The sequence below is a fragment of the Marmota monax genome, unplaced genomic scaffold (genome assembly GCF_021218885.2).
Source record: "Marmota monax isolate L192 unplaced genomic scaffold, Marmota_monax_Labrador192_F-V1.1 WCK01_AAM20220418_F8-fsc00010, whole genome shotgun sequence".
In the NCBI taxonomy this organism is placed as follows: Eukaryota; Metazoa; Chordata; class Mammalia; order Rodentia; family Sciuridae; genus Marmota; species Marmota monax.
In genome coordinates, this window is record NW_026692321.1 from 19,411,871 (window position 1) to 19,437,281 (window position 25,411).

At 40.8% G+C, this 25,411-nt stretch overlaps 1 protein-coding gene and 1 non-coding gene across 2 annotated transcripts in view; one reads left to right on the plus strand and one right to left on the minus strand.

The window, feature by feature from the left end:
• The window catches only part of Gtf3c2 (general transcription factor IIIC subunit 2), a 22,981-nt gene extending 1,805 nt beyond the window's left edge, over nt 1-21,176 (minus strand). Inside the window, exons 1-17 of the mRNA XM_046441483.2 lie at nt 20,908-21,176; nt 11,380-11,465; nt 10,599-10,866; nt 10,120-10,435; nt 9,073-9,355; nt 7,766-7,860; nt 7,252-7,329; nt 7,011-7,109; nt 6,301-6,528; nt 6,044-6,155; nt 5,720-5,828; nt 4,592-4,617; nt 4,278-4,407; nt 1,560-1,704; nt 1,302-1,463; nt 1,020-1,107; nt 644-772 (exon numbers count right to left, since the gene is read on the minus strand). Of these exons, the coding sequence (XP_046297439.1) occupies nt 644-772; nt 1,020-1,107; nt 1,302-1,463; nt 1,560-1,704; nt 4,278-4,407; nt 4,592-4,617; nt 5,720-5,828; nt 6,044-6,155; nt 6,301-6,528; nt 7,011-7,109; nt 7,252-7,329; nt 7,766-7,860; nt 9,073-9,355; nt 10,120-10,435; nt 10,599-10,842 (2,244 nt within the window). The 5' untranslated portion in view covers nt 10,843-10,866; nt 11,380-11,465; nt 20,908-21,176. The remainder of the gene's footprint in view (nt 1-643; nt 773-1,019; nt 1,108-1,301; nt 1,464-1,559; nt 1,705-4,277; nt 4,408-4,591; nt 4,618-5,719; nt 5,829-6,043; nt 6,156-6,300; nt 6,529-7,010; nt 7,110-7,251; nt 7,330-7,765; nt 7,861-9,072; nt 9,356-10,119; nt 10,436-10,598; nt 10,867-11,379; nt 11,466-20,907) is intronic.
• Nucleotides 9,841-9,909, plus strand: Trnaa-agc (transfer RNA alanine (anticodon AGC)). Its single transcript has one exon. It is a non-coding gene; the product is annotated as a tRNA-Ala (tRNA).
• Nucleotides 21,177-25,411: the final 4,235 nt, after the last annotated feature.

Below are 25,411 nucleotides of genomic sequence, written 5' to 3' on the forward strand. Positions count from 1 at the left end.
ACATGCCCATAATCCCAGCTACTCAGGAGGCTGAGGCAGGAGGACTACCAAATTTGAGGCTAGCCTGATCAACCTGAAGAGACCCTGTCTCAAAATCTAAAAATTTAAAAAAGGGCTGTGAAGTAGTTCAGTGGTAGAGTGCTTATTTAGCATGTGTGAGGGCCTGGGCTCAATTCCCTGTACCAAAAAAACAAAACCCCCCAAAATCTGAAGATAGAACAAAAGTAGAGGAAATTGGTTTGAGGCAGGAAAGTCTTAATAATGGAAAAAAGTAGTATGTTTAAATATATGCTCAAAAATAAATAAATAAATAAATAAATGCTCAGCTGAAATAGAATAAAAAAGATTAGGGCTGGGTTGTGGCTCAGCGGTAGAGCGCTCGCCTAGCACGTGCGAGGCCCTGGGTTCAATCCTCAGCACCACATAAAAATAAATAAACAAAATAAAGATATTGTGTGCAGCTATAATTAAATAATAAATATTAAAAAAAAAAAAAAAGATTGAACATAATTCTGTGCCAAGACTTTCAGGGACAATGTCAGGGCTTGGAGACTAAGTACTAATTTGTATTCTACAAGGAATTGGGAGGGCAAGTGGTTAAGATCCAACAGACGGTGTTGCTGTTAGATGTTCATATACGTACAAATCTTCGCTCTGCAGGTCGCTTGACATTTATTGGGTTCGATGCCATATCAGGCAATATAGCTGCAATGAGTTCCCCAGATATATCTCCTGCAGCTATTGTCCCAAGCCAGTCAGATCCTGAAAGACTCTAATAAGAAGAGACAAATTTCATTAACTTACTCATTTCTATGAACTGATAATAAGTCTACAGTCAGAGGACAGAGAGAATGCAGAAACAAAACTGAGTTTACCATAACCCATGTCCCTGATGATACAGTTGCCATATATCTGAATTCTCCTTCTCCCCAAAACCACTGTCACTTCCTGACTACCACTAAGGAATAATAATAATGACTATCCTTCTGTGTAATGAAGACTGCAGAAGACAGGCTCACCCAAACAGTGCCTTTTCGAGGAGCTGTGAAGTAGGCCTTGAAGCCAAGATAACCAGCATCAATATAATGAATTCCACAAAGTCCATAACTGTATGAGAAAGAGAAATAAAATAAAACCTTCCTTTTTTAAGATTAGATTAATATCTTCTCAATTCCTTCCCAAAATCAAACTGCCTCAGCAAACCAGCTCAACGTATCTCTCCCCACAACAATCTTGCATGCCATGCAGCCCAACCCTTAGGGTCTGGCCCCAGAGTTCTTCCTATCTCCATCTTGCCGTACGAGGCATAGCAGTTGTCCTGAGCCACAGTGACACCATTGTAGGGGACCAGCCAGGCTAGCTCTGTACTCAAGAAGCGCTTGATAGAATTTATTGGTTCATAAGGTCGTCGAAGGTCCCAGAATTTGATTTTCCGATCACTTCCCGCGGAGACTAGGAAATGACTGTAAAGATGGGAGAAAATCAAAGCTAAACAAACCTGGAAGAGTTAGCCTGCCACAGTTTTCATCTTCCCCCTCCACAGATCTTCTATTCTATACCTGTTAGCTTTGCACCACTGAAGTGTACGTACAGCTTGGTCATGGGCTAGGAAACACTGGAAGGGGTAGAGCTTTAAGGAGCCATCAGAGAGCCGTATCCGCTGAAGGGGCGAGTTAGTGGGAAGGTTCCAGAAAACCACCATGCCTGAAGTAGGAATAGAATGGGTAGGCATTAAAGGCACTTTCTCACTACTTTGTTCTAATTTCTTTCTCTGGGGTCCTAGGACCCTGGTCCTCTAACCTCAGATGCAAACTGCAATGGAAGAATGTAAGGATCATAATAAGCTATTCAATACACCCCTCTATGGTTTTAAGACTCAGTCTGACATTTTTGTTGCAATTTTCATCAACAAAAAGTAATAGCATAGCCTGGAATCTGCAGTTGAGAGATAGGCTGAATGTTCGTAATAACTCTACTGCCTATTAAATCAAAGTAAAGAGTTTTTTTTTTTTGGTTGTAACTACACAATATCTTTATTTTATTTATTTATTTTTTATGTGGTGCTGAGGATCGAACCCAGGGCCTCCCACGTGCTAGGCAAGCACTCTACTGCTGAGCCACAATCCCAGCCCCAAGAGATTTTCTTTAAAAGAAGCATAAATACTCTAGGAAAGGGTTGGTATATTAGAGCTCAAGGGTCAAATACAGCCGGCTGCCTGCCTATTTTCCCTAACAGTTATTTTTTTCTTTTTTTTTAAATATTTTTAGTTTTTAGTTGTAGTAGTTGCACACAATATCTTTATTTATTTATTTATTTTTATGTGGTACTGAGGATTGAACCCAGGGCCTTATATGTGGTAAGTGAGCGCTCTACCACTGAGTCACAATCCTAGCCCCTTCCCTAACAGTTTTACTAGAACAGTCACACCCATTAATATACCCAATGTCTATGGCTGATTCCATGTTATAATTTGCAGAGTTGAGTTTCTAACAATGGTCAGCCTGTTTACAAAGCCTAAAATTATTACTACCTGAGTCTTTACAGAAAATATCTGCCAGCCAGGCATGGTGGTGCATGCCTGTAATCCCAGCAACTTGGGAGGCTGAGGCAGGAGGACAGCAAGTTCAAGGCCAGCCTTAGTAACTTAGCAACCAAGAGCCTATCTCAAAATAAAAGATAAAGAGCTGGGACTGTAGCTCAGTGGCAGAGTGCCCTGGGTTCAATCCCCAGGAGATATATATAAGTATATATATATATAAAAAACATATATATGTATATATACACATATATGTATATATATATATACACATTTATATATATACATATATATACATATATGTATATATGAAAATTATCTGCCAACTCTGGTCTAAAACAAGAATAGAGGGCTGGGGATGTGGCTCAAGCGGTAGCGCGCTCTCCTGGCATGCGTGCAGCCTGGGTTCGATCCTCAGCACCACATACAAACAAAGATGTTGTATCTGCCAAAAAACTAAAAAAAAATAAATATTAAAATTCTCTCTCTGTCTCTCTCTCAAAAAAAAAAAAAAAAAAAAACCAATTAAAAAAAAAAAAAAAAAAGAATAGACAAGGAGACAAAAGCAACAAAATGTGGAGGAAAAGAAAACAAATAGACAAACAGAAACTAATTTGGCAGACCCCAAATAAGCTGACCCTTGACAATGCTGGCAAAGGAAAAGGTACTCAAAAGTATAACTCTGATAAAAATAAAAGACAAAGAAATAAAAATCGTGAAAATAAAAACTGGGAAAAATATTGGTAATTAAAACCCATTTTATATGTAAACTCAGGGAATGTAGCACCCATGAATCTTTCTCAAGAAAAAATTGACAGTGATTTATAGGTAAGTAATAAAAATAATTCAGTAATGACAGGGAGACAATCATTAAATCACTTAGGAATTAAGATACAGAATAGCATGAAGCAAGTTCATTAACAACTTAAGAATACTTTCACAGAAGAAAAACAGAAGATGGAAAGAGGGATAGTAAAGGAAGTTCAGTGCTAATTTTCTTATCTTCCTAGAAGAAAGTATACTGAGGATGTCTGAATAGGAAATTGTTATTTAGAAACAGCTAATAATTCCAACTTAATGTTATTCATCATCTTTTTTCTTCTTTTTTATTTTTATTTTTTTGATACTGGGGATTGACCCCAGGGTGCTTAACCACTGAGCCACATCCTCAGCCCATTTTACATTTTACTTTGAGACTTGCTAAACTGCTGAGGCTGGCTTTGAACTCTCCATCTTCCTACCTCAGACCTCCAAGTTGCTGGGATTACAGCTATGTGCCACTGTGCCCAGTATTTTTTTGTTTTTTATTTTTAATCTTAAAAATAACTTTGAGGAACTAATGTCTCCTGTGGTGAAGAAAGATTTATTAGGAGTTAGCTAATCTTTCAGCTCAATTTCAGTGTCTTTTTTAAAATAAACTGTAGTTGAATTTAATACCTTCAAATTTAAAGTAGCTTATATAGTATGAGCTCATTTTTTATAAAATCGTCTTTCTTTTAATCTTTGTATATGCATAAAGAACTGTATGAAATTATGTTCATCTACTCTTATTTTTTTCTGATTAGAAAAATTCTATTCAAAAATGTATCTCTCTCTTTTTTTACATTTCTTGAATATTTATAATTATACATAAAATGCCCAGTTCTGAACCAAAAAGCAAGCATATATGACAAATTTAAAGAGCAATAGCACGCGCGTGTGCGCTCTCTCTCTCTCTCTATATATATATATTTTTTTTACCATTATAATATCCAGCAGCCAGGTGGTGGTGGGGCCTGGTGGGCATCCAGGCCAGGCTAAGGCACTGACCACACTCAGAGGGATCTGAAGCTTGCATAGATCCCACCTGAAGGGTTGCCACACATTGTACCTGAAGGGACAGAAGAGAATGGGATTAGGGTTAGGGGTACCTACTGTTTATAACAAGGGCTCAAATTAGTGTTTAATTTAACAGGAAGGGGTACTTTTCAGAAATAGGGGACACACTGTGGAATTAATAAGATAAGGCTTTAAGAAGATGGAGTTTCAGCTAAGGTAGCAGGTTCCTCACTCACCTTATAGATGGCGGGCTTCATCGCATCTGTGAGGGAAGAAGAGCAGTAGCTGATGCTTTGGATCCACAAGTCTGAGCTTCTACTCAAGCCTTGCTCTGAGATCAGGACCCCATCCATGCTTTGGACAATGACCTTCCCACATCATTTATTCAGAAATTTCTTTTCCCACCATCAACTTTCTGACCCTACCTCCATCTGCCCCCATCTTCTTTCTTTCTTTCTTTCTTTACAGTTGACAGTACCCTTCCTCCTATCAAAACCATAATCCTTCCACTCTGGTCTCATCCTCTCTCACCATTTCCAGAACTTTGCTCATTTGATTATTCTTCCTTTCTTCTGCATTATCCACTTGCTCTCCACCTACTGGGTCATTCCCACATTCCCATGTAAATGCCCTATAGCCTCTTCTATAAATAAATAGACAAAACTTTCTTTTACCCTTTAATCACCCCAGCCAGCACTCTCAATTTTTTGTTCCCCTTCATAGTCAAATTTCCTAAAGGAATTGTCTACAATGACTATCTTCATTTACTCACTTTATATTTCCTCCTCAACCCACTTCTCTACCAGACCAACAAATATGGGACCTTCTCAGGGCTCAAACCTAGGTGCCTTCTTCTTTAAATACTCAGTACTATTGAAATACAAATAGAAGCTATCTTTCCTTGACCTATTCCTCTGCTTTCTCAGCTTTAACTCTAATTCTTTCCCTCTCCTCACAGTCAAAACCAGGCTGTGCATGTGTACGTGTGGGAAGTGGGTGGTAGTGGTGAGGGCAGGAGGGATGAAGTCAGAGGGGAGATGAGCCCCATCTGTCAGCCTCAGCTTTTAGCAGCTCTTTACACAGCCAATTAGGGGATGAAGCAAAAGGGGGAATAGCCTAAGGATAAAGAAGAATAGCTTAGAGGGTAAGAGAGGAGCTAATGTGCTAAAAGACTGCAGTTACGAGCCTGAAAAAGGAAAAGCAAGCTCAAGAACAAATGAGAAGTCACAGTGGGGGTTTGGACATGAGTAAGTAAGACTTTGTGCTAGAGACTGAACCCAGAGGAGTTTCAGGGGAAGTGGGTATGCCCTATGAAGCTCTGGCCATTGCTACTGCAGCCCCATTCTCCTTGCTGAATTACTTACCTGGTGGTTGCTGAGCCAGCAGGGCCTCAGGATGCGGCAGACTGAATAGCAGCACCTTCCCATCTGAGCAGGCAAGAGCCAAGAGACCCAACCGAGGCAGGAGAGGAGCCTAGAGGGCAAGACCAGATCTGTGCTGAGGCTTGCTGCCTTCAGGAGCCTCTCAGAAAACTTTTGAGGTTCTGGTCCCTGGGATACGACACAGAGTTGCTGGAAAAACACTGTCTACCACACTCCAACCTTCTTTCCTCCAATGCTGAGAACTCCCAGAGTCCCTATTTCCTAGCTACAAGTCCCATGGCCAACTCATAGTCAACTGGGAAGTACCTTTCGAAGGGTGCCTGGAAGTTCCCATGCTCCACTGGGGCAGAATTTGAGGTCCCAGATACAACCGTGATCACAAGCAATCCCATAGACAAAGTGGGCCCTGTTGCCAGGACTGGAGAGAGAAAGCACGTGGAGACAGTAGGTAGGAAGGAGGGGCCTAAGGCTGCCAGAGCTGTTTGAGCCCAATTCAAGCCCTCCCTCCATCCTTCTCTCTCCCTCACATACCCACCCATGGCAGTGTCCCAGCCCCACCTCACCAGCTTTCTTGCTGCAAAGTCCCAAGGCCCCAGAGCTGCAGCAACCCAGGGCCTGAATGAAGCTGACTCAGTGGGTGTGTCTCATTCATATCAGGGCTTGAGAAAAGGGCAACATATTGCGAAGCTGCTGACCCCTCTGGCACTGGGCACCAGTCTAGAGCCCAAAGTGGTCCCCCTGTGAAGAAGGACACATCCCAGCGCTCTGGATGTGCTGTGATTGAGCTAAATCTAGAGAAAAGTCAAAGAGAGAATGGAGAAAAAAGTTAACAAAAGGTAATGACAATAGAATGGGAGCTCTACCTGGAGTATGACCTGGCTTAAGCAAGGACCTGAAAATCAAGAAGGTAAGCACAGTACTTAGCTACCACTTGTACCTCCCTCCTTTCTTTCCCAAACTCTTTATAGATCTAGCTCATCTTCAAAGATGAGAGGCTATTGATTCTGGTTTACTGCAATGTTCTGTCAAGGACTGAATACTTGTGACCTTGTAAGCTGGCTTGACTCTAAGTCTCCTTAGCTTCTCTCAGTCTGGCTGGCAGCACTGAGCACTAGAAATTAGACAAGATTGATCAGCTCCAGCTAGAACCTCTATTCTTAGGACCAAGTAGACCAACTTCAGGGAAAGGGAAGGGCTAATGTGTCATCCCTTTCAAAAATTTATCTTCCCTGTTTCCCAAGAATCAGAAAAAAGGTTGAGCTGCAATCATCACCTGTTTATTCGGTACAGTGTGCCATCCTCAGGAAGCCCTTCACGTTGTACAGAAAATAGCGGAGACTTCTCCTCCTGGGGCAAGTAGGGAGCTGCCTCACTGGGGCAAGACAAAGGAAAGAGCCTGAATTTGGATGAGTTTCACCCATCCCAGGATTCCCACCATAAACCTAGAATCCTCACTCTTCTGTCTCCAGTCCTTGTCACTCCTCCTAGGCTTCAGAAATGTCACTTCAACTTACAGTTCAGATAACAAGTGCCACTTCCAGGCTAGAGGAATCCATTCAGCAAACTCCCAGAATGAATGTTTCTGTTCTCGGCTGGTGAGAGAGAGAAGTATCAGTGGAGGAAGAGAGAGATTCTCTAGCAGCAACTCTAACACAACTTTCTTAGGATCAGAAATGATCTGTTGTCTGTACTGTCCAATATGCTAGCTGCTACGGGCAAGTGGCTACTGGGCCCTTGAAATGTGTCCAGTGCAACTAAGAATTGTAACTTTCCAATTCATTTTGTTTATTTATTTTTTTGTGGTGCTGGGGCTTCATGTATGCTAACCAAGTATTCTACCACTGAATTACACTCCTGGCCCCTCATTTCATTTTAATTGAAGAGCTCTAGAGCTCTTGCCTTTGTAGTAGTGCTTTTTGGTAATGAATATCATCACCATGCTCTGCCCATGAATGCTTCTATCTTTTTAGATCATCTTTGCATTCCTCTGTCACCCCTCCCCCCACAGCCTCTGTCCCCAAGTCTCACAGGTCCTTGGTGAGATGGAGGCACTTCCAAACAGGGGCCATGATGTAATTGGGTAAGCCATTGGGAGCCACTCCCCGGCAGTGTGGCTTCTGCTTCTGAGGATGAAATGGGAGAAAAATTAAAGGGAGAGAATTTTCTAAGCTAGAAAAAGTCCCAGAAGGCAACTTTCTTTCCTAATTTTTGCTTTCCTGGCATTAAATACCCCACAACCACTGCCCTATCAGCATCTTAAAAGATTTGTGTTTCAACCATTAAAGGGACTTCTCCACTTCTGCTCCTACTCCTCTATTAGAACTGCATGTTGTGCTGTCTATTATCTGTTCATCTTCCTTATCATCTCCAAGGCATTTGGATTCAGAGGACTCCCATATACTTCTTAAAACCTTTGCTCCATGGGACAGTCACCCCCTATTCCCTCCACCTCTCTAATATATTCTTTTTAGGCTCTTCCTCCTCTGATGGAACTGGTCATTGAGGGTATTCTCTATATACATACTCTTGGAAACTTATCTCATGTTCCAGGGCTTAGATTCACCTTTATATCTAATTATAAAGTTTACATCTCAGTAAACATAAAATTGGCTCAGACCCAAGTTTTCTATAAGTTCTAGATCTATATGATATTGGGGTAAGCCATATTAGCCTGCAGCAAAAGAAAAATCAGTAATCAGTTAACAAAGTTCTTGTCTTTCCACATACACAACTGAATACTCTTGAGGCCACTGAATTGTACATTTTTCAGTGGTTAAAATGTTAAGTTTTTTTCTTATGTATATTTTACCACAATTAAAAAACAAACAAAACTCAGCATTATTGTTGGCTCCTACCAATTTTAATCCTATTATCCTCTCTAGTTTGATCTCCCTTAAAATTTTATCCAGGCCCTATCCTTCAGCTGCAATATATTTATGGGAAAACCATTATTTCTGACAAGTTTGTATTCACCCTTCAAGACCCACCTCATTATCATTCTTCTATGAAACCTAAACAGTTCATCACCCTCCCACTATATGCCTAAATCATTTTGTTCACTCCTGGTATAGCACGCACTGTCGCACTGTACTGCAAACCTTGTGAGACAGGGCTCTCATTCATGTCTATGCTTCCTAGCAGACAATATTCAGTTAAAAATAAACAATCTTGCTTACTATACCCCTTGTCCTATAATCTTACTAATAGCTCAAAGGACTTCCTAATAGTCCCTTTTCTTACCTATCTTGTCCAACATAATTACTATCCTTTTAGGTATCTGGCTAACCCCTTAAAAATCCTATTCTCCCATTCACTTTCTTGTCCATTCAGGTTACCCCTGAAGTGGATCCTCGTGGGTTGCTTCGGGGTGCCACAGGCTCAGGGTCAGATGAACTCTCACTTGGAGCCTCACTTTCTTCCCCCTCTTCAGCCTCAACCTGGAGCACAAAGTCTTCATCCTGTGCAGCAGTATTCTCCTCTCCACCTTGACAGATTGCCTGCTGCTGGCTCTTCTTCGGTTTGATAGGGCTGCCCACTTTGGGGCTCTTAGGACAGGAGACTGAAGCAGGCAGGGCTGAAGAGAGTTCTTCAGCCAGTTCCTGAAGATACAGAAGTGCCCTGTGGGATAGGGCAGAGTCAAAGCCATTCTTGTAAACACTTAACTGGGAACCCAGAAATCCAGACCTGGTTGATTCTTATCTCACTGGATCCTCCCAGTAACACTATGAGGCTGCTATTAATTTCCCTTTCCATGTTGACAGACGAAGAAACAGTAACTCAGGAAAATTAAGTGACTTGGCAGAAAAAAGTCAGATAACAAATGTAGAATCTTAACTCAGATCTTCCAAGCCCAAATCCAGCGCACTTTTCATCTACTACAGTCAAAGAATATTTAGGGCAAGGGGAAAGAAAGGAAGGGCACATAAATAATGAAATAAGCTGGGTGGTAAACAGCAATGAAGAACTGGGTGAAGTCTGTGGAAAAAAAACTGTGATGGAGTACAAGGTACAGAAAGAAGCCTCTTGAATTAAAAGAAAAAAAAAAAAGAAATCAGCAAAAAAAGCTGCTGTGCTGAGAGCTAAAGGATTGCCCGTGGGCTGGGGTTGTGGCTCAGTGGTAGAGCGCTCGCCTAGCACGTGCGAGGCCCTGGGTTCGATCCTCAGCATAAATAAATAAAATAAAGGTATTGTGTCCAACTACAGCTAAAAAATAAATTAAAAAAAAAAAAAAGGATTGTCCATATTCCTATATCCCCGAGTTTAGGTACCACCCCTGCTTACCTGATACCTACTCATAGTCTTCCCATCTCTCCAACATCTGTCCCATTCCTATCCCTTCAATCACTACCCCCCTCCACCAAGCTGTTCCCCACAATCCTTACACTTGGGCAGCCCTTCGGCGGGGTCGTTCCCCAGAAGGGGTCTCAAAGTCCTCAGGGGGCCTCTTTGAAGGTGGAGACTCTGGCTGATCTAGGCCTTTTGACAACTTCAGCAGTAGCAGGTCTCCTTTGGACTTCTGACTTCTTTTCTTAGGCATGGGGGCAGATAGAGGGTTGGATTGATCTAAGATACCGGGAACCAGAGGGGCTGATGGAAGTTTACGCTGTTGGGGCCTTTTGGGGCCTTTTCGTGTCCTACTCTTCCGGGCATGCTTTGAGGCCCTAGGCTTTGAGACCTTTGACATCTCTGAAGAAAGATCTGTAGAGAAGAATATGGGTTTGTGAGATGAGACCAGAACTCAAAACTCTTTGGAATAGATTATACTGCACTCAGATTTGTAAAATCCTATGAGCTCAAGCTGCTTTCTTTCATCTTAAGCTAAGTATAGGGAGATGAAAAGATGAAAGGAAAAGGTACACACCTTGCTGTTCCAGTCTGGAGAGGCTCTCTGGCTCTGGAGGAAGACTCCTCTCATCAGGAGAATCCTCAAATCCAGGCAAAGAGGGAGGTAATGACATCTCTATGGAAGCCTCCACACTGGTAGCTTCTGAGGCCTTGACATCAAGCTGGTTTAGCACTTCTCGTCCAGGAGAGTCTACCACAGTCATGCTTCCCACGGGGCCGGCCTCCCCCAAGGCAACACAGCCGACCCCATAGGTATCCATCAGCACCCCCCAAAATGGCTGCACCTACATACAGAGACACACCAATGAGCAAAAGGCAAAAACTGTTTGTATAGTCTCAGATTTTTCTCTTTTCCTGCCCTTTATTCCCTTATCCCACAACTAGAAACCCAAGCTCCCTGATCATTCATTCATTCAACAATAATTACTAAGCATCTTCTATGGCAGGCACTGGTTATATGACAAGACAGACAAGGTCCCTGCCCTCATGGAACTTTCATTCTGGTGAAGCAAACAATAAACAGTCTACCATTTATCAGATGCTTACTATGTACCATATATAAGAGCTTTATATACATTATTTAATTTAAAGCTCATACATTTTTCTGTAAGAACACTGCAGTGAATGCACAATTAATTAACCCCTCACCTTGAAAGCCAATAAAATGAAATATACATGCCCCACCAACCTCATGCCCAAATAGCAAGAAAATAATGATTATGCATCTAGGGAAGGGTAACAACTTTCTATAACAGACTACCAAGAATAGCTGCCACTCCAGGCACAGAGATACATACCTATAGTTCCAGCTACTTGGGAGGTTGAGACAGGAGGATCGCTTCAGCCCTGGAGTTCAGGGCTGGCCTGGGCAACAGAGCAAGACCTGTGTTTCATAAAGCAAAACAAACAAAAAGTGAAAAGGATAGCAGCCAGACACTATAAAACTTGGACCAAACTGAAGGATGATGCCTAGAGCTAACATCCATTTCTGTGAATACTAGTGAAGGTACAAATTCATTTGAGAATAAATAACAGTTCTCTGGAGTCTGGTTATCAATCTTTCACTTGAAATGGAGAAGGGGGTTAGATTAGGAAACAATTAAGGAACATCCTATTACATTAAAAGACCATTTCCACATCGAAGAATGAACTAAAACTAAATTTTCATAAATATTTTCTTTGAGCCCAGAAAATCAGATGTGCAGCCATGGCCCAAAGTAGGCTAAGCAGAGGGAGGTAATGACACTGACCACCAAACCAAAAACGTGAGCAACACAGAACTTTGCAGAGGTCCAGTTTTTTGGCAAGAATAACTTGCTTGCCTGTGACAAAAGGAGACATATAGTTTAGCTACATATGGACCTATGGACAGTCCTAAATGATGTACCTAAATGATATACCTAAATGATGAAGAATTCATCACCAGTAGAAAGTACAATATACAAAATAAAGTTCCTATTTGTCTCCTTTGAATAAGATAGTTTAAACAGATTGTAAACTATAACAATAGCTAACCCTCTAACTCAGCTGGTGAGGATATAAGGTAACACCATGTTCCAAAGATACTTTATAACAGTGTCAAGATACATACATACAGTGAGAATCAACTCATGTTGTAAGTAGAAGCCCTGACAGAACTAACCCATTCAAAATAAATAATTAGCAAAAAGGATCCAACTGAGACCTATGCACAGATCCTACAGAAAGAATTAAAAAAAAAAAAAAAAACACACACACACACACAAATAAAGGTGAAAAGTACTCTTGAAGAACTGCTCAGGCAAACAAAACAATTTCCAACAAAAACTTCCATACTTTCAAAAAAAACCCACAAGACTATGGAATCCAAGAAAAGAAATCAAAGAAGAGATTAAAAAAAAAAAAAAAAAACGGAAATGTAAAAAGTAACCTGGCAACCAGGTGTGGTGGTGCAGGCCTGTAATCCCAGTGGCTCGGGAGGCTGAGGTAGGAGAATCATGAGTTCAAAGCCAGCCTCAGCAACGATGAGGTGCTAAGCAACTCAATGAGACCCTGTCTCTAAATAAAATACAAAATAGGGCTGAGGATGTGGCTCAGTGCTCAAGTATCCCTGAGTTCAATCCCTGATTCACCCCACCCCAAAAAGTGTTTCATTTGTAGAACTAAAAATAGAGTATAGCGGGCTAGGGATGTGGCTCAAGCGGTAGCGCGCTCGCCTGGCATGCGTGCGGCCCGGGTTCGATCCTCAGCACCACATACAAACAGAGATGTTGTGTCCGCCAAAAAACTAAAAATAAATAAATAAATATTAAAATTCTCACTATAAAAAATAAAAACAGAGTACAGCATACAAACACATTTTTAAAATAAATAAATTATATACATATAAATTTTAAAATATAGATAGATATATCTTGGTTGTACTAGGGTTTGAACTCAGGGGTTCTCTATCACTGAGCCATATCCCTGCCCTTTTGTATTTTTGTTTTATTCGGAGACAAGATCTCATTAAGGGCTGAGGCAGAATCAGACTTGTGAACCTCCTGCCTTAGCTTCCCAAGTTGCTGGGATGAGGGTATCTGGCTCATAGTGTAATATATTGCTTCCAAAATACTTTGCCACAGAAAGCTCAATTCGTGTGTGTGTGTGTGTGTGTGTGTGTTTGCTGGGATTTGAATCCAGGGCCTTGTGCAAGCAAGGTAAGCACTCTACCAACTGAGCTATATCCCCAACCCAGGAACCTCAAAATTTTTTTTTTAAGATCACACAATAAAAGTCTGAAGACCATGCAAAAAAAAGAACAGAAGGGGAGGGGGGCATGTTGGCAGGAAGCAGAAACAAAGATGACAGAAGCAAAATTTTTTAAAAACACATGCATCATGATAATAAATATGTATCAGTAAGTTCATCCATTGAAGAATAAAGATTCAAATTGATTTAAAAAGCCAAATAACTATATGCTTTACATGATACATCCCAAACAAAAGAACTCAAAAAGGTAAAAGTAAAATGATAAAATTAAAATATATAGGGCAACTGGGCATGGTGGTGCACACCTGTAATCCCAGAGACTCAGGAGGCTGAGCAAGATCACAAGTTTGAGGCCAGTCTCAGTAACTTAGGGAGACCCTGTCTCAAATAAAAATAAAAAGGTCTAGGAATATAGCTCAGTGATAAAGTGCCTTGGTTTAACCCCCAGTACCAAAATAAAATAAAATAAAAAATATATGTGTGAGCCAGGTGCAGTGGCGCACACCTGTAATCTTAGCAGCTTGGGAGGCTGAGGCAGGAGGATCATGAGTTTAAAGCCAGCCTCAGCAAAAGTAAGATGCTAAGCAGCTCAGTGGTTGAGTGCCTCTGAGTTTAATCCCTGGTGTCTACCACACACACACACACACACACACACACACCCACCCAAATATCTGCGTATGTATGTATGTATACATAATATGTGTGTTTACATATACATTATGTAGGGCAAATATAAGCATAGAGAAAACAGGAGTTTTGACGGTTAAATTCAATGGAAAAATATTAAATGGAAGAGAAAGTGGAATATTTTATAATGAACATAAATTCAAATCATATAAAAAGATAAAAATGTTACAAACATTAAATAACGTAACATTCAAATATATAAATCAATATCTTCAGAAACACACTAACAGCTTCTTTTAATTATTGACCAATCAAGTAGATAAGGACAGATAAAGATGAATAAAATAACCATTGACCTTTATATTGCTAAGGTTCAATTGCAAAGAACAGAATTCTTAGGGTGGGGCTGTAGCTCAGTGGTAGAGCGCTTGCCTAGCATGTGTGAGGTACTGGGTTCGATCCTCAGCACCACATAAAAATAAACAAATACAATAAAAATATTCTGTCCATTTACAATTACAAAAAATAAAAATAAAAAATAAAAAAGAACAGAATTCTCTCTAGTCTGTTCAAGCAGAAAAGGATTCAGTATAGTCTATCAGTGTCTTCTCAATACCTCTCCCAGTGCCACTTCTATACCAACAGTCTATTAAGTGGCTCACCTGCAGCTGCAGCAGCAACACCTACTCTAGATTTATTGAGTCAGAAACTCTGGATGGGGCCAGCACTTTGAGTTTTAACAAGTGCTTTAGGGGATTCTAATGCATGTGCATTTCCAAATCCCTTGCATAAGTGACCACTGGGACAGATGGGGGAAAACACTAAGGAACAGAAGTGCTTGTCAAATTGGAAAGTTGTTTTTACAGCTTTGGGTTAAAAAAACCAGACAGCCTTCCCTGTGCCGTGATGGGGAGCCACCTGCTGAACCAAAGCACTTGCCACAGCTGATGGCACCACAGACAAGCTGCCTCTACAATAACGAGAAAGTGACTAAATGAAGAAGCCACTTCTGTCTCACCCAGAACCAAGCACTGCCACAATCTGCACCAGCAAAATGCATGCCTCCTTAGCCTGCCTCTCCCTCCTCTAAACTCAGGTCCAAATCCAAGCTCACCAAGGACACATTTGTTTTGCAAATGATGAATCATATTCAGAATCTTGAATGCAAAAAAACTATAGGAAATACATTTCTAGGTTTCCAGGCTCTCAAGTGGAAGTCGTTCATTCTCTCAGATCCCATTTACTTCAAGGTAGAAAGCAGGATCAGTGTCTTCTCAATTCCTCTCCCAGTGCCACTTCTATACCAACAGTCTTCCCTCTCCTTTGAAACTCAAAACATTCAGCTAAACCACTGTTACTCACTCCACTATCACACCCTGAACTTCATCAGTACTCCATCTCTTAACCTTCAGAATCATCAAGATATCCCACTGGTGTGTGTGGGGTGGTCACAATCTCCCATCATTATACTAGACTACTACTACAATATCTATTCTTCAACTCTATCAAGACACAATCCCTTATCTCTCCAGTTTCTCCCTAGGTCTGCCAGATCCAATCTAGCTTAAATCCCTTCATTTCAATCAGATTCTTATTGATATTAAGAATTTCGTTTCTTTTTGTCTTTTTATCCTATAGAACTAGAAAAATTCAAGCCCTGGATGAGCCAAATCATCCTTTTTTCTCCATTTATACACCTCAGGCATTGGGTATTAGCAACCCCACTTTCTCTCATCAGTTCCCGTATGTACTCAATTCTGATTCCCTGGTTTTCCTCAATTCTGATTCCCTGGTTTTCTGCAGATGATGTTGCTTCTGATTTCTGAACAAACATCAGATGGAAAATACTTCCATGTCCTAAGTAATCTAATACTTCCTACACCTGATGTGCTCATCCCACTTGTGTTCTAGCCCTATTTCTCCCCCCCCACAAAGGAAACTTGAGTTAGTTTATCCTCTTCCTTTCCACTGGTTCCTTCCAAACAATGTTTAAGGATGTTTATGACTCTCAACTTACCACACACAAAAAGCTATCTTCAAAACATATTCCTCCCTACTAATATCCCTTACCTTCCTCTCTCAAACTTTTTTTTTTTTTTGGGGGGGGGGCAGGGAGTACAAGGGATGGAACCCAGGGGCACTCAACTACTGAGCCACATCCCCAGTCCTATTTTGTATTTTATTTAGAGATAGGGTTTCACTAAGTTGCTTAGCACCTCACCGTTGCTGAGGCTGGCTTTGAACTTGTGATCCTCCTGTCTCAGCCTCCCAAGCTGCTGGGATTACAGGCATGCGCCACCATGCCCAGCTTCAGCCAAACCTTTTTTTTTTTTTTTTTTTTTTAGTTAATGGACTTTTATTTTATTTGCTTATTTATATGTGGTGCTGGAAATTGAATGTAGTGCCTCATACCTACAAAGCGAGCACTCTACCACTGAGCTACAACTCCAGCCCCTAGCCAAACTTTTAAGTTGACTGTCCTTGGCACTTTAATTTCCCTGCTTTATCCTAAGTAGGCTATTGCCCCTAGCTCATCACTAAAGCAAAAATTGTCAATAATTATTGTATCATTCATCCAATGAACACTTCTTAGCCTCTTTAACTTGACCTCAGCAACATTGACTGACTACTTAACATTTCTTTCTTGAAACAGTTTCCTTCCCTCTTCTTTTTCTCCTCCCCCAGCCCTTCTTTTCTTTCCTTTTCCAGTCTTGCTGAGTTGCCAAGCTGACCACCTGGCAGCCAACTCCTAGGCTCAAACGATCCTCCTGCCTAAATCTCCTGAGTATATGAGGTTACTGGCATGTACCACAATGCCAGGCCACCAGTCTCTTTTCCTTTGAAACAATTCAAGAAGAGCTACCTTCCAGATTTTTACACATTTTCCTCAATCTTTTAAAGTTGCTTCATTCACACCTGTTTGGCAGCTTTTTTGTTTGTTTGCCAACTCACCTCTTTTGTTTTTTCAAAATATTCAATTAGGCTGATTTCTTTTTTAGAATTTTTTTTTTAACATTTATTTTTTTAGAAGTAATTGAAAAAAAATGAAAAAAAAAAGAAGTAATTGAACACAATACCTTTATTTTATTTATTTTTATGTGGTGCTGAGGATCCAACCCAGGGCTTCCCACGTGCTAGAGCGCTCTACTGCTAAGCCACAACCCCAGTCCCTAGAATTGTTTTTTTACAAAACTTAATTGATACAAAATACTTATAAATTATATGTGTAAAATATAAAGAATAGCAACAAAGCAAACACCTATGTATCTACCATGTTTCAACTTAGTTTTAATAGAAACAATAACTTTTTCATACTAAAATTTCCTTAAAAGCCTGGTGTGGTAGTGGCAGAGTCCTGTAATTGAGAGGCTGAGGCAGGAGGATAGCAAGTTCAAAGCCAGCCTCAGCAACAGCAAGGCTAAGAAACTCAGTGAGACCCTGTCTCTATATAAAATACAAAATAGGGCTGGGATGTGGCTCAGTGGTTGAGTTCCCTTGAGTTCAATATCCCAGTCCAAAAAAAAAAAAAATAATAATTAAAAGTCAAATATATTCAACATTTACATAAAGACAAATCATCTCATGCACAAGGCCCTGGGCTCAATCCCCAGCACCGCCAAAAAAAAAAAAAAAAAAAAAAAAAAGAGAGAGAGACATCATTTGACATTTTAAATAAAACCAATACAATGACTCTTGATAAACATATAACTCTTTTACTGGCAGCAAAGTAACTAGGCAGTCAGGAGAAAAGTCCACAAGCTTCAGAGTGCCTTAGACATCTGTCTCTAGACTTTAGAGAGGAAATGGAATGAGAGTTACCAAAGGAAACTAGTTAAATGAAGGGCAGGTTTTTTTAAATATTTATTTTTTAGATATAGGTGGACACAATATCTCTATTTTATTTTTATGTGGTGCTGAGGATCGAACCCAGTGCCTCACGCATGCTAGGCGAACGCTCTACCTCTGAGCCACAACCCCAGCCCCTGAAGGGCAGTTTTTAAAAAATAACAAAATAAGCCAGGCACAGTGGTACGTGCCTATAAAATCCGAGTGGTTCAGGAGGCTGAGGCAGGAGGATTTTGAGTTCAAAGCCAGTCTCAGCAACTTAGCGAGGCACTTAACAACTCAGCAAGACCCAGTCTCTAAATATAAAAAAGGGCTGAGGTTGTGGCTCAGTGGTTGAGCACCCCTGGCTTCAATCCTCATTAAAAACAAAAACAAACAAACAAACAAACAAACAAAAAAACACCTATTTATACCTTAAAGATTTTCCATATGAATACATACACACTGATCTTTTTGTTTTTGGTACTGGAACTTGGGATTGAACTCAGGGGCACTCAACCACTGAGCCATATCCCCAGCTCTTTTTTTTTTTTTTTTTAATTTAGATATTAAAATATTAATTTAGGGCTGGAGTTGTGGCTCAATAGTGGAGCACTTGCCTAGTATGTATGAGGCACTGGATTTGATCCTCAGCACCACATAAAAATAAACAAAAAAATAAATAAATAAAGGCATGCTGTCCATCTACAACTACCAAAAAAAGAAAAAGAATTTTTTTTAAAAAAGCTAACATTTGAAAAAAAAAAAAAAGAGAGAGAACCCACTTATATCCCACCACCAACTGTATATCAGTACCTATTTTATCACACCCTTGCCAATTCCCACCACCCCCCTCAGTACTGGGGATTGTACCAGCCCACTTACCACCTAGCTACATCTCCAGCCCACTTTATTTCTGATACAGGGTCTTGCTAAGTTGCCAAGGCTGTCCCTGAACTTGTGATTCCAATGCCTTGGTCTCACCAGTTGCTGGGATTACAGGCATGAGCCACCATGATTAGCTTTGCCAATCTTCTTAGTGTTTGACAATCTGATAAGTTAAAGAATTCTTCCTTCTTGTAATTATTTGCATTGTTCTGATAATAACTGAGGTTAGCAACTGGTTATTTTTGTTTTTGGAACTGAAAATTAAACCCAGGATCTTGCACATGCTAGGCAAGTACTCTAGCTACCAATAAGCAATGCCCTTTTTATTTTATTTTGAGACAGAGTCTCACTAAGTTGCCCAGGCTGGCCTTGAACTTTCAATCCTCCTGCCTCCACATTCTGAGTAGCTGGGATTACAGTCATGTGCAACTATATCTAGTTAGCAACTTATTTTTACATGTTGGACATCTATATCTTTTATGAATCATCTGTACATATAAATTTACATATATTCCTATAGGATTGTCTTTTCCTTATTTATCTGTGAGGTGTTATTTATGCTGCGAATGTGTTCCTCCTGTATAATTTTTACTTTTAACTCTGTTTACATTACTTGCTAAACTGGTTTTCAGATTTTATGTGTTAAACTCCTCAATCATCTCTTTTATGATTTTTTAAAAATATTTTTATTTTTTTAGGTGTAAATGGACACAACACAATGCCTTTATTTTTATGGGGTGCTGAGGATCGAACCTGGGTCCCACCTAGCTAGGAGAGCACTCTACCAATGAGCCACAATCCCAACCCGATCTCTTTTATGATTTCTTTTTGTGTCTTTAAAAGGCATTTCCTACCTCACTGATACATTTTCTTCTAATTATTTGTCTAGTTTTGGATGTTACATGTGTCTTCTTAGTCCATCCAGAATTTTCATATAAAGGTGATAGGAGTATGAAACATTTATACTTTAAAGTTTCACAACAAAAAAGAGTTTTACCAATCTCATTCACTACTGTATCTGCAACTTGGTGGGGTAAATGCAGTAATTGTCCCTTAACCTCTGTCAGTTGAATGACTGACTCCTCAACATTCTTCAGTTCTCATGAAGGCAGCAGTAGTGTGTAGTGAAATTTCCATTTATTATTTTACAATACAAATTTTGGACACACGGTAAAGGAAGAGATGTTTAGTCAATTCATAGTACAGTTTTTGCATCCCAACCTGTCTGGTTTTCTTGCTGCTCCAGGATGCCAAGCTGACCTTCCTTCCCCCCAGAGGAAAAAATAATTAGATAATACTGTACCTCAAGTATGGAAATTAAAACATACTAGTTTAATACACTGTTTCCCAAAGTATTCTTATGGTGCAACTGGTGGCATGCAAGATGATTTTAATGGTATGCAAATTAACATTTTTGTTTTTTTTTAACTTGCATAGAAAACTGTAGCCCACGATTTCAGTACGTATTTAAAGTTTAAAAATAAACCAATTTAAATGAAACTATTATGAAAACAACAGTACAGCTGATAAGGATGGCAAAAACAGTGATGTTGGCAAAGGAATGACTTCAATTTGAGTAAAAATACGCTGGGGCCAAGAGGTTTGGTCATATTTTACACTCCTCCAACAAAGTGAATTACTTATGGTGGGCTAAAGTCACCACCTGTGTTCCCCCCAGCAGATTGCAACTTGCCACAAAATAAAAGAACTAGACAGGGAAACATAACTGGCCCTTGGCTGCGCCAATGGGGTTACAGCGCGCGGGGCACAACCCCCGGGGTTAGAAAGAGCCTCCTCGAGCAAGAGGCTGAGATACCGCAGGAAGAAGCGACGGATTGCAGCCACCATAGAGGCCGCCTACATCCCGAGCCCTGGCCGTGGCAGTAGCTTTCGCCACCTGCCTGTGCGGGAGGAGAACCCTGATTTCCCTAAGACTTGAGGACTATTGTAGGTCCGCTAGTCCAATGGACGCGATGTAAGAAAGCAGAGGCTGGGACACGGGCTGCAGCGTTACGCACAAAGCGTGAGGAAAGGGCAAGACCCGGGGCTTGCAGAGATGGGGATGCTCGATGGCCACAGTGGGCAAGGAGGTAGGCACGGTGGCTTTCTGTAAGAGCGCAGAGGCCGGAGGGCGCGCTGCCGTGCGCAGGGGGAGAGTAGAGTCAGGACTTCGTCCTTAATACCCTAGTGCTACCGCAAAAGAAGGGGAGGAGTAATCGCTGGGTCCCCCACACACCCCGCTGCGGTACACTCACCCCGCCAAAGTCCTTCCGGAAGTCCAAGTTCGAAGATGGCGCCGCCTGTCTGGTCGCGGTTTTATGACGAATCTCTTAGCGGCTCTCCCTCGCTACTACCCCCACCCCCCGTCCAGGCTCAAGGTAAACACGCGCGCTCAGCCAGGAGTTGGTGCCGGGCTAGGCTTTTCCTTAGACTTTGAGTTCCATAATGCAGCGCGCTGGTCGCCGAGTCCTCGGCGTGGGCGGGACTCCAGTGCGTCTTCCGCCGCGCAGGGCCGCTGCAGAGCCTTCTGGGAATTGCAGGGACAAGGGCCTGCTCGGCGCCTGCGCAGCCGGGCGGGCTCCCACGCCGCCGAGCTTCGCGCCGGAGCACTGTATCCGCCCCTTCCGCAGAGACTAACAGTCCTGTGACGCGAAGCACCCGGCTGCGTCTGAGAGTCCAACTGCAACCCTACACCGTCCGAGCCTGGACAGAAATGCGGAGAACAAGAGACCCTTGCCCCCGGCCGCCAGCGGATGAGTCTGGTTTCTACCACTAGTGAAGTCAGGGATGCACCCGAGACAGGAAGAAAATGAAAGAGGGCTAGGAAAGAGGACAAAGAGGAGTAAGAGCAGTGAAAAGTCAGGCCTGGGACAGGGAGGCAGCTCGGTCTTGTGATTCAGAGGCTTTGCCCCACTCCCTCATTGAGTGGTGTAATGCCGTGGAAAAAGGTGTGCATCAAGTTTCTGTCCTTTCCAAAGGTATTTAAAGCCGCATAAATTTAACAGATCTCCACACACCCAGGAGAGAGCGCAGGAGATATCGACATGGACAGGAAGAAGTGGAGTCAGCCAAACTTTCTCTTCCCAAATAATGTCGCCAATTAAATTTCCTTCCTTGCACAAAACATTTAAGAAAAGTATGGGAGAAGCTGGACACCATTGCTAATGCCTGTTGTCCCAGCTACTCTTGAGGTCAAAGAGGAGGATCGCTTGATCTAGGAATTTGGGGCCATTCTGGGCAAAGTAGCAAAACTGGTCTTATTAAAGAAACAAAAAATACTGCAGGTGTTAACTAAGATCTAAATAAGGAGACATCCGTTCTACTCCTGTTTCACTCTCTTAGAGGCCAACAGTCTTGAATGGGTGTCTTCTTTCTCTTAGGTGTTAGCTAGCTCTTAAACCCTTATGTGATGGACAGCTCTGTTTCTAATATTTAATTCTATAATGAACAAATCTGTCTTTAAATCCCTGCTGCCTCAGATTTGGCTATCTTTGACTTAAACCATTGTGAAATCTTTTTAAAATGAATAATCATTTATTTTTAGAACAAAACAGTCATATGGCTAAAAATTCAAGATACAAAAGGGTATAAAGTGTCTTCAAACTGTCTCCAGCCACACAGGCATTTCTTATTATCTGTCCAAAGCGTTTTACTTTTATATGTATCTTTCCCCTTTTTTCATTCAAACAGCAACTAACTACCACATTGTCCTGTATCTTCTTTTAACTGAGTGTATTTTATAGATCTATTTCTGTACATTAAAACCTTCTGCATTCTTTATTACTGCCTAGGATTTAATTTTTTGAATGTAATATGGTTTAATTAGTACATTACTGATTCTAAGGGATATTTAGGTGGCTTCCAATCTTTTACTGTTATTATCAATGCTGCTGTAAATAACTTTGTATCTAAGTTACTTCAAACACCCAAGTATATGAGTAGGATGAATTCTAGAAGTGAAATTGCTGGATCAGTTTTTTTTTAATTTATTTGTTTGGTACCAGGGATTGAATCCAGGGGTGCTTAACCACTGAGCAGTATGCCCAGTCTGTTATTTTGAGGCGATCTCACTAAGTTGTTGCTGCTAGCTTTGAATTTGGGCTCCTCCTGCCTCAGCCTCTTGAACTGCTGGGATTACAGGGGTGTGCCATGGCAACAGGCTTTATTTATTTATTTATTTAAATATTTTTTAGTTGTCAAAGGATCTATTATTTATTTATATGTGGTGCTGATGATCTAACCCAGGGCCTCATACATGCCAGGCAAGTGCTCTACCACTAAGCCACGACTCCAGCCTGGCCTTATTTATTTTTTTGTGCTCTGCTGGCCCTCAAACCCAGTATCTCATGCTATGCAAGAGCTGTGCCACTGAGCTACACCCCCAACCCTGAAAAACAATCTTTTTTTGTTTTCTATTTTTTTTTTTTTTGTTAGTTGTGTATGGACTTATTTTTTTTTTAAGTTGTTTTTAGATGGTGTTAGCATTGAACCCAGTGCTTCACACATGCTAGGCAAGCACTCTATCACTGAGGTACAACTCCAGCCCCTGAAAAACAATCTTAACTAATATATTTATTTCTCTAATCTCTACTAGTATCTTTCTAAAGCATAAAACTGACTCTGCTTAATTTTGATGACTGATTTCACACTTGAAAAGAAAAAAGAAAGAAAACAGGAAGCCCCCCCCCAAAAAAAAAATCAAGACATGCTCATTGTAAACCATTGGCAGTAACTAGTGACCAATTCCTGAAAATTGGCAAATAAAAGGAAAAACTTAAGTATTTATCCTGCCTTTCCAGTATGAACTGTAGTTCAGAATAACTAACTGATGAGAGGTAGTTCTTTATAGATTATCATCCAGTAAACAAGCAAAGAATGATAGAATAATCACCATTTTGCATCTCCCAAAGAAATTATTCAGGCAACAATCATCAGTGGATGAAACCACTAAATGAAAGGTTTGGGGAAAGCTTTAAAATGCCTGGACCCAATCATCACTGAACATGAAACAACCATTGTTTGCTTCCTGATGAGATACAATATAAAGCATACAGAACCACTTATTACTATCCTTACCCAAAAAGTTGAAATAGAAACAGAGCAGAGAATAAATTAATACTACATGAAAGCAAATAAATACAGAATGCGGAACATTTTATAATGATAACTGACTGGGTTTCTATAAGTCAATACCATGAGAAAAGCAGGACTTTTTTTTTTTTTTTTTTTAATGCTACAGATTGAACCCAGGGCCCTATATGTGCTAAGCATGCTCTCTACCACTGAGCTACAACCCAGTCTTTTTGTTGTTGTTGTTCGTACCTTTTATTTTTATGTCATGCTGAGGATCAAACCCAGTGCCTCAAATGTGCTAGGCAAGAGTTCTACCACTGATTGAACCCAGGGCCTCATGCAAGCTAGGCAAGCCTTCTAGCATGGATCTGTATCCCCAACCCTTTTTATTTTATTCTGAGATAGTCTTAAGTTACCCAGGCTGGTCCTGAACTTGTGATCTTCCTACCTCAGCCTCCCAAGTCTCTGGGATTACTGGCATGAACCATTGCACCTGACTCGGTCTCCTTTTGTGATGCTTGAAAATTTTTAATAAAACATGCACACAAATGGATAACTTTCCATTTTGAAGCTAAGCAGTGATTCAACTCAGTCTAGCCTCAATTATGGAGCTCTGTCATGCTTAAGCCTGTTCTAACCTCCTTATACACTACTTGACTCTTAAATTGGCAACTTGTTATAAGGCCAGTTTTTGTGTTCAAGCAATCTCCTCCATTAATTTGCCTTCTGATTGTTTTCCAAATGGGAAATAACTTAACCTTTCAAGGATTGGGTTGAATGTTACTTGTCAAGTCTTCACCAACTTTGCTAGACCAAATAGCATCATATTTTGCTGTTTCCAAGGAATTTTGTTCATACTACTAGTAGAATTTATCTCACACTGTAGATATGATTTGATTATCTTCCTACCATCATAAAAGTTAAGTCTTTGGATTCAGACTGCCTATGATCACATCCTGGTTTAGCTGTTTGCTAGCTGTACTACCCTGGACAAGTAACTTTCTATGCCTTAGCTGTGTTGCCTCCTATTTTCTCAACTATAAAATATCATTTATTTCTTGGCAATGTATTGATTTTTCTGAGTAGGTGATAAAGGACTCAGAACAATTTCTTTTTTTTTTTTTTTTTTTTTTTTTAATACCAAGTTTTTTTTTTAAAGAGAGAGAGAAAGAGAGAGAGAGAGAGAATTTTTAATATTTATTTTTTAGTTTTCGGCGGACACAACATCTTTGTATGTGGTGCTGAGGATCGAACCCGGGCCGCACGCATGCCAGGCGAGCGCGCTACCGCTTGAGCCACATCCCCAGCCCCTCAGAACAATTTCTGATACACATTGGGTACTTAACAAATACTAACTTATGGGCTGGGGATGTGGCTCAAGCGGTAGCACGCTCACCTGGCATGCGTGTGGCCCGGGTTCGATCCTCAGCACCACATACAAAGAAAGATGTTGTGTCCGCCGAAATCTAAAGAATAAATATTAAAAAAAAAAAATTCTGTCTCTCTCCCCCTCTCTCTAAAAAAAAAAAAAAACAAATACTAACTTATTACTAAGGTTAGGACTCTTATTTGTCCATGTGTTTCTCTCCATACCTAGTTCAGTGTCTGACATGAGATGCTCAATATTAATGACTACAGATCCGGATAGGTTTTGATCTCCATAAGGACCCTCACCTTCGCCTCAAA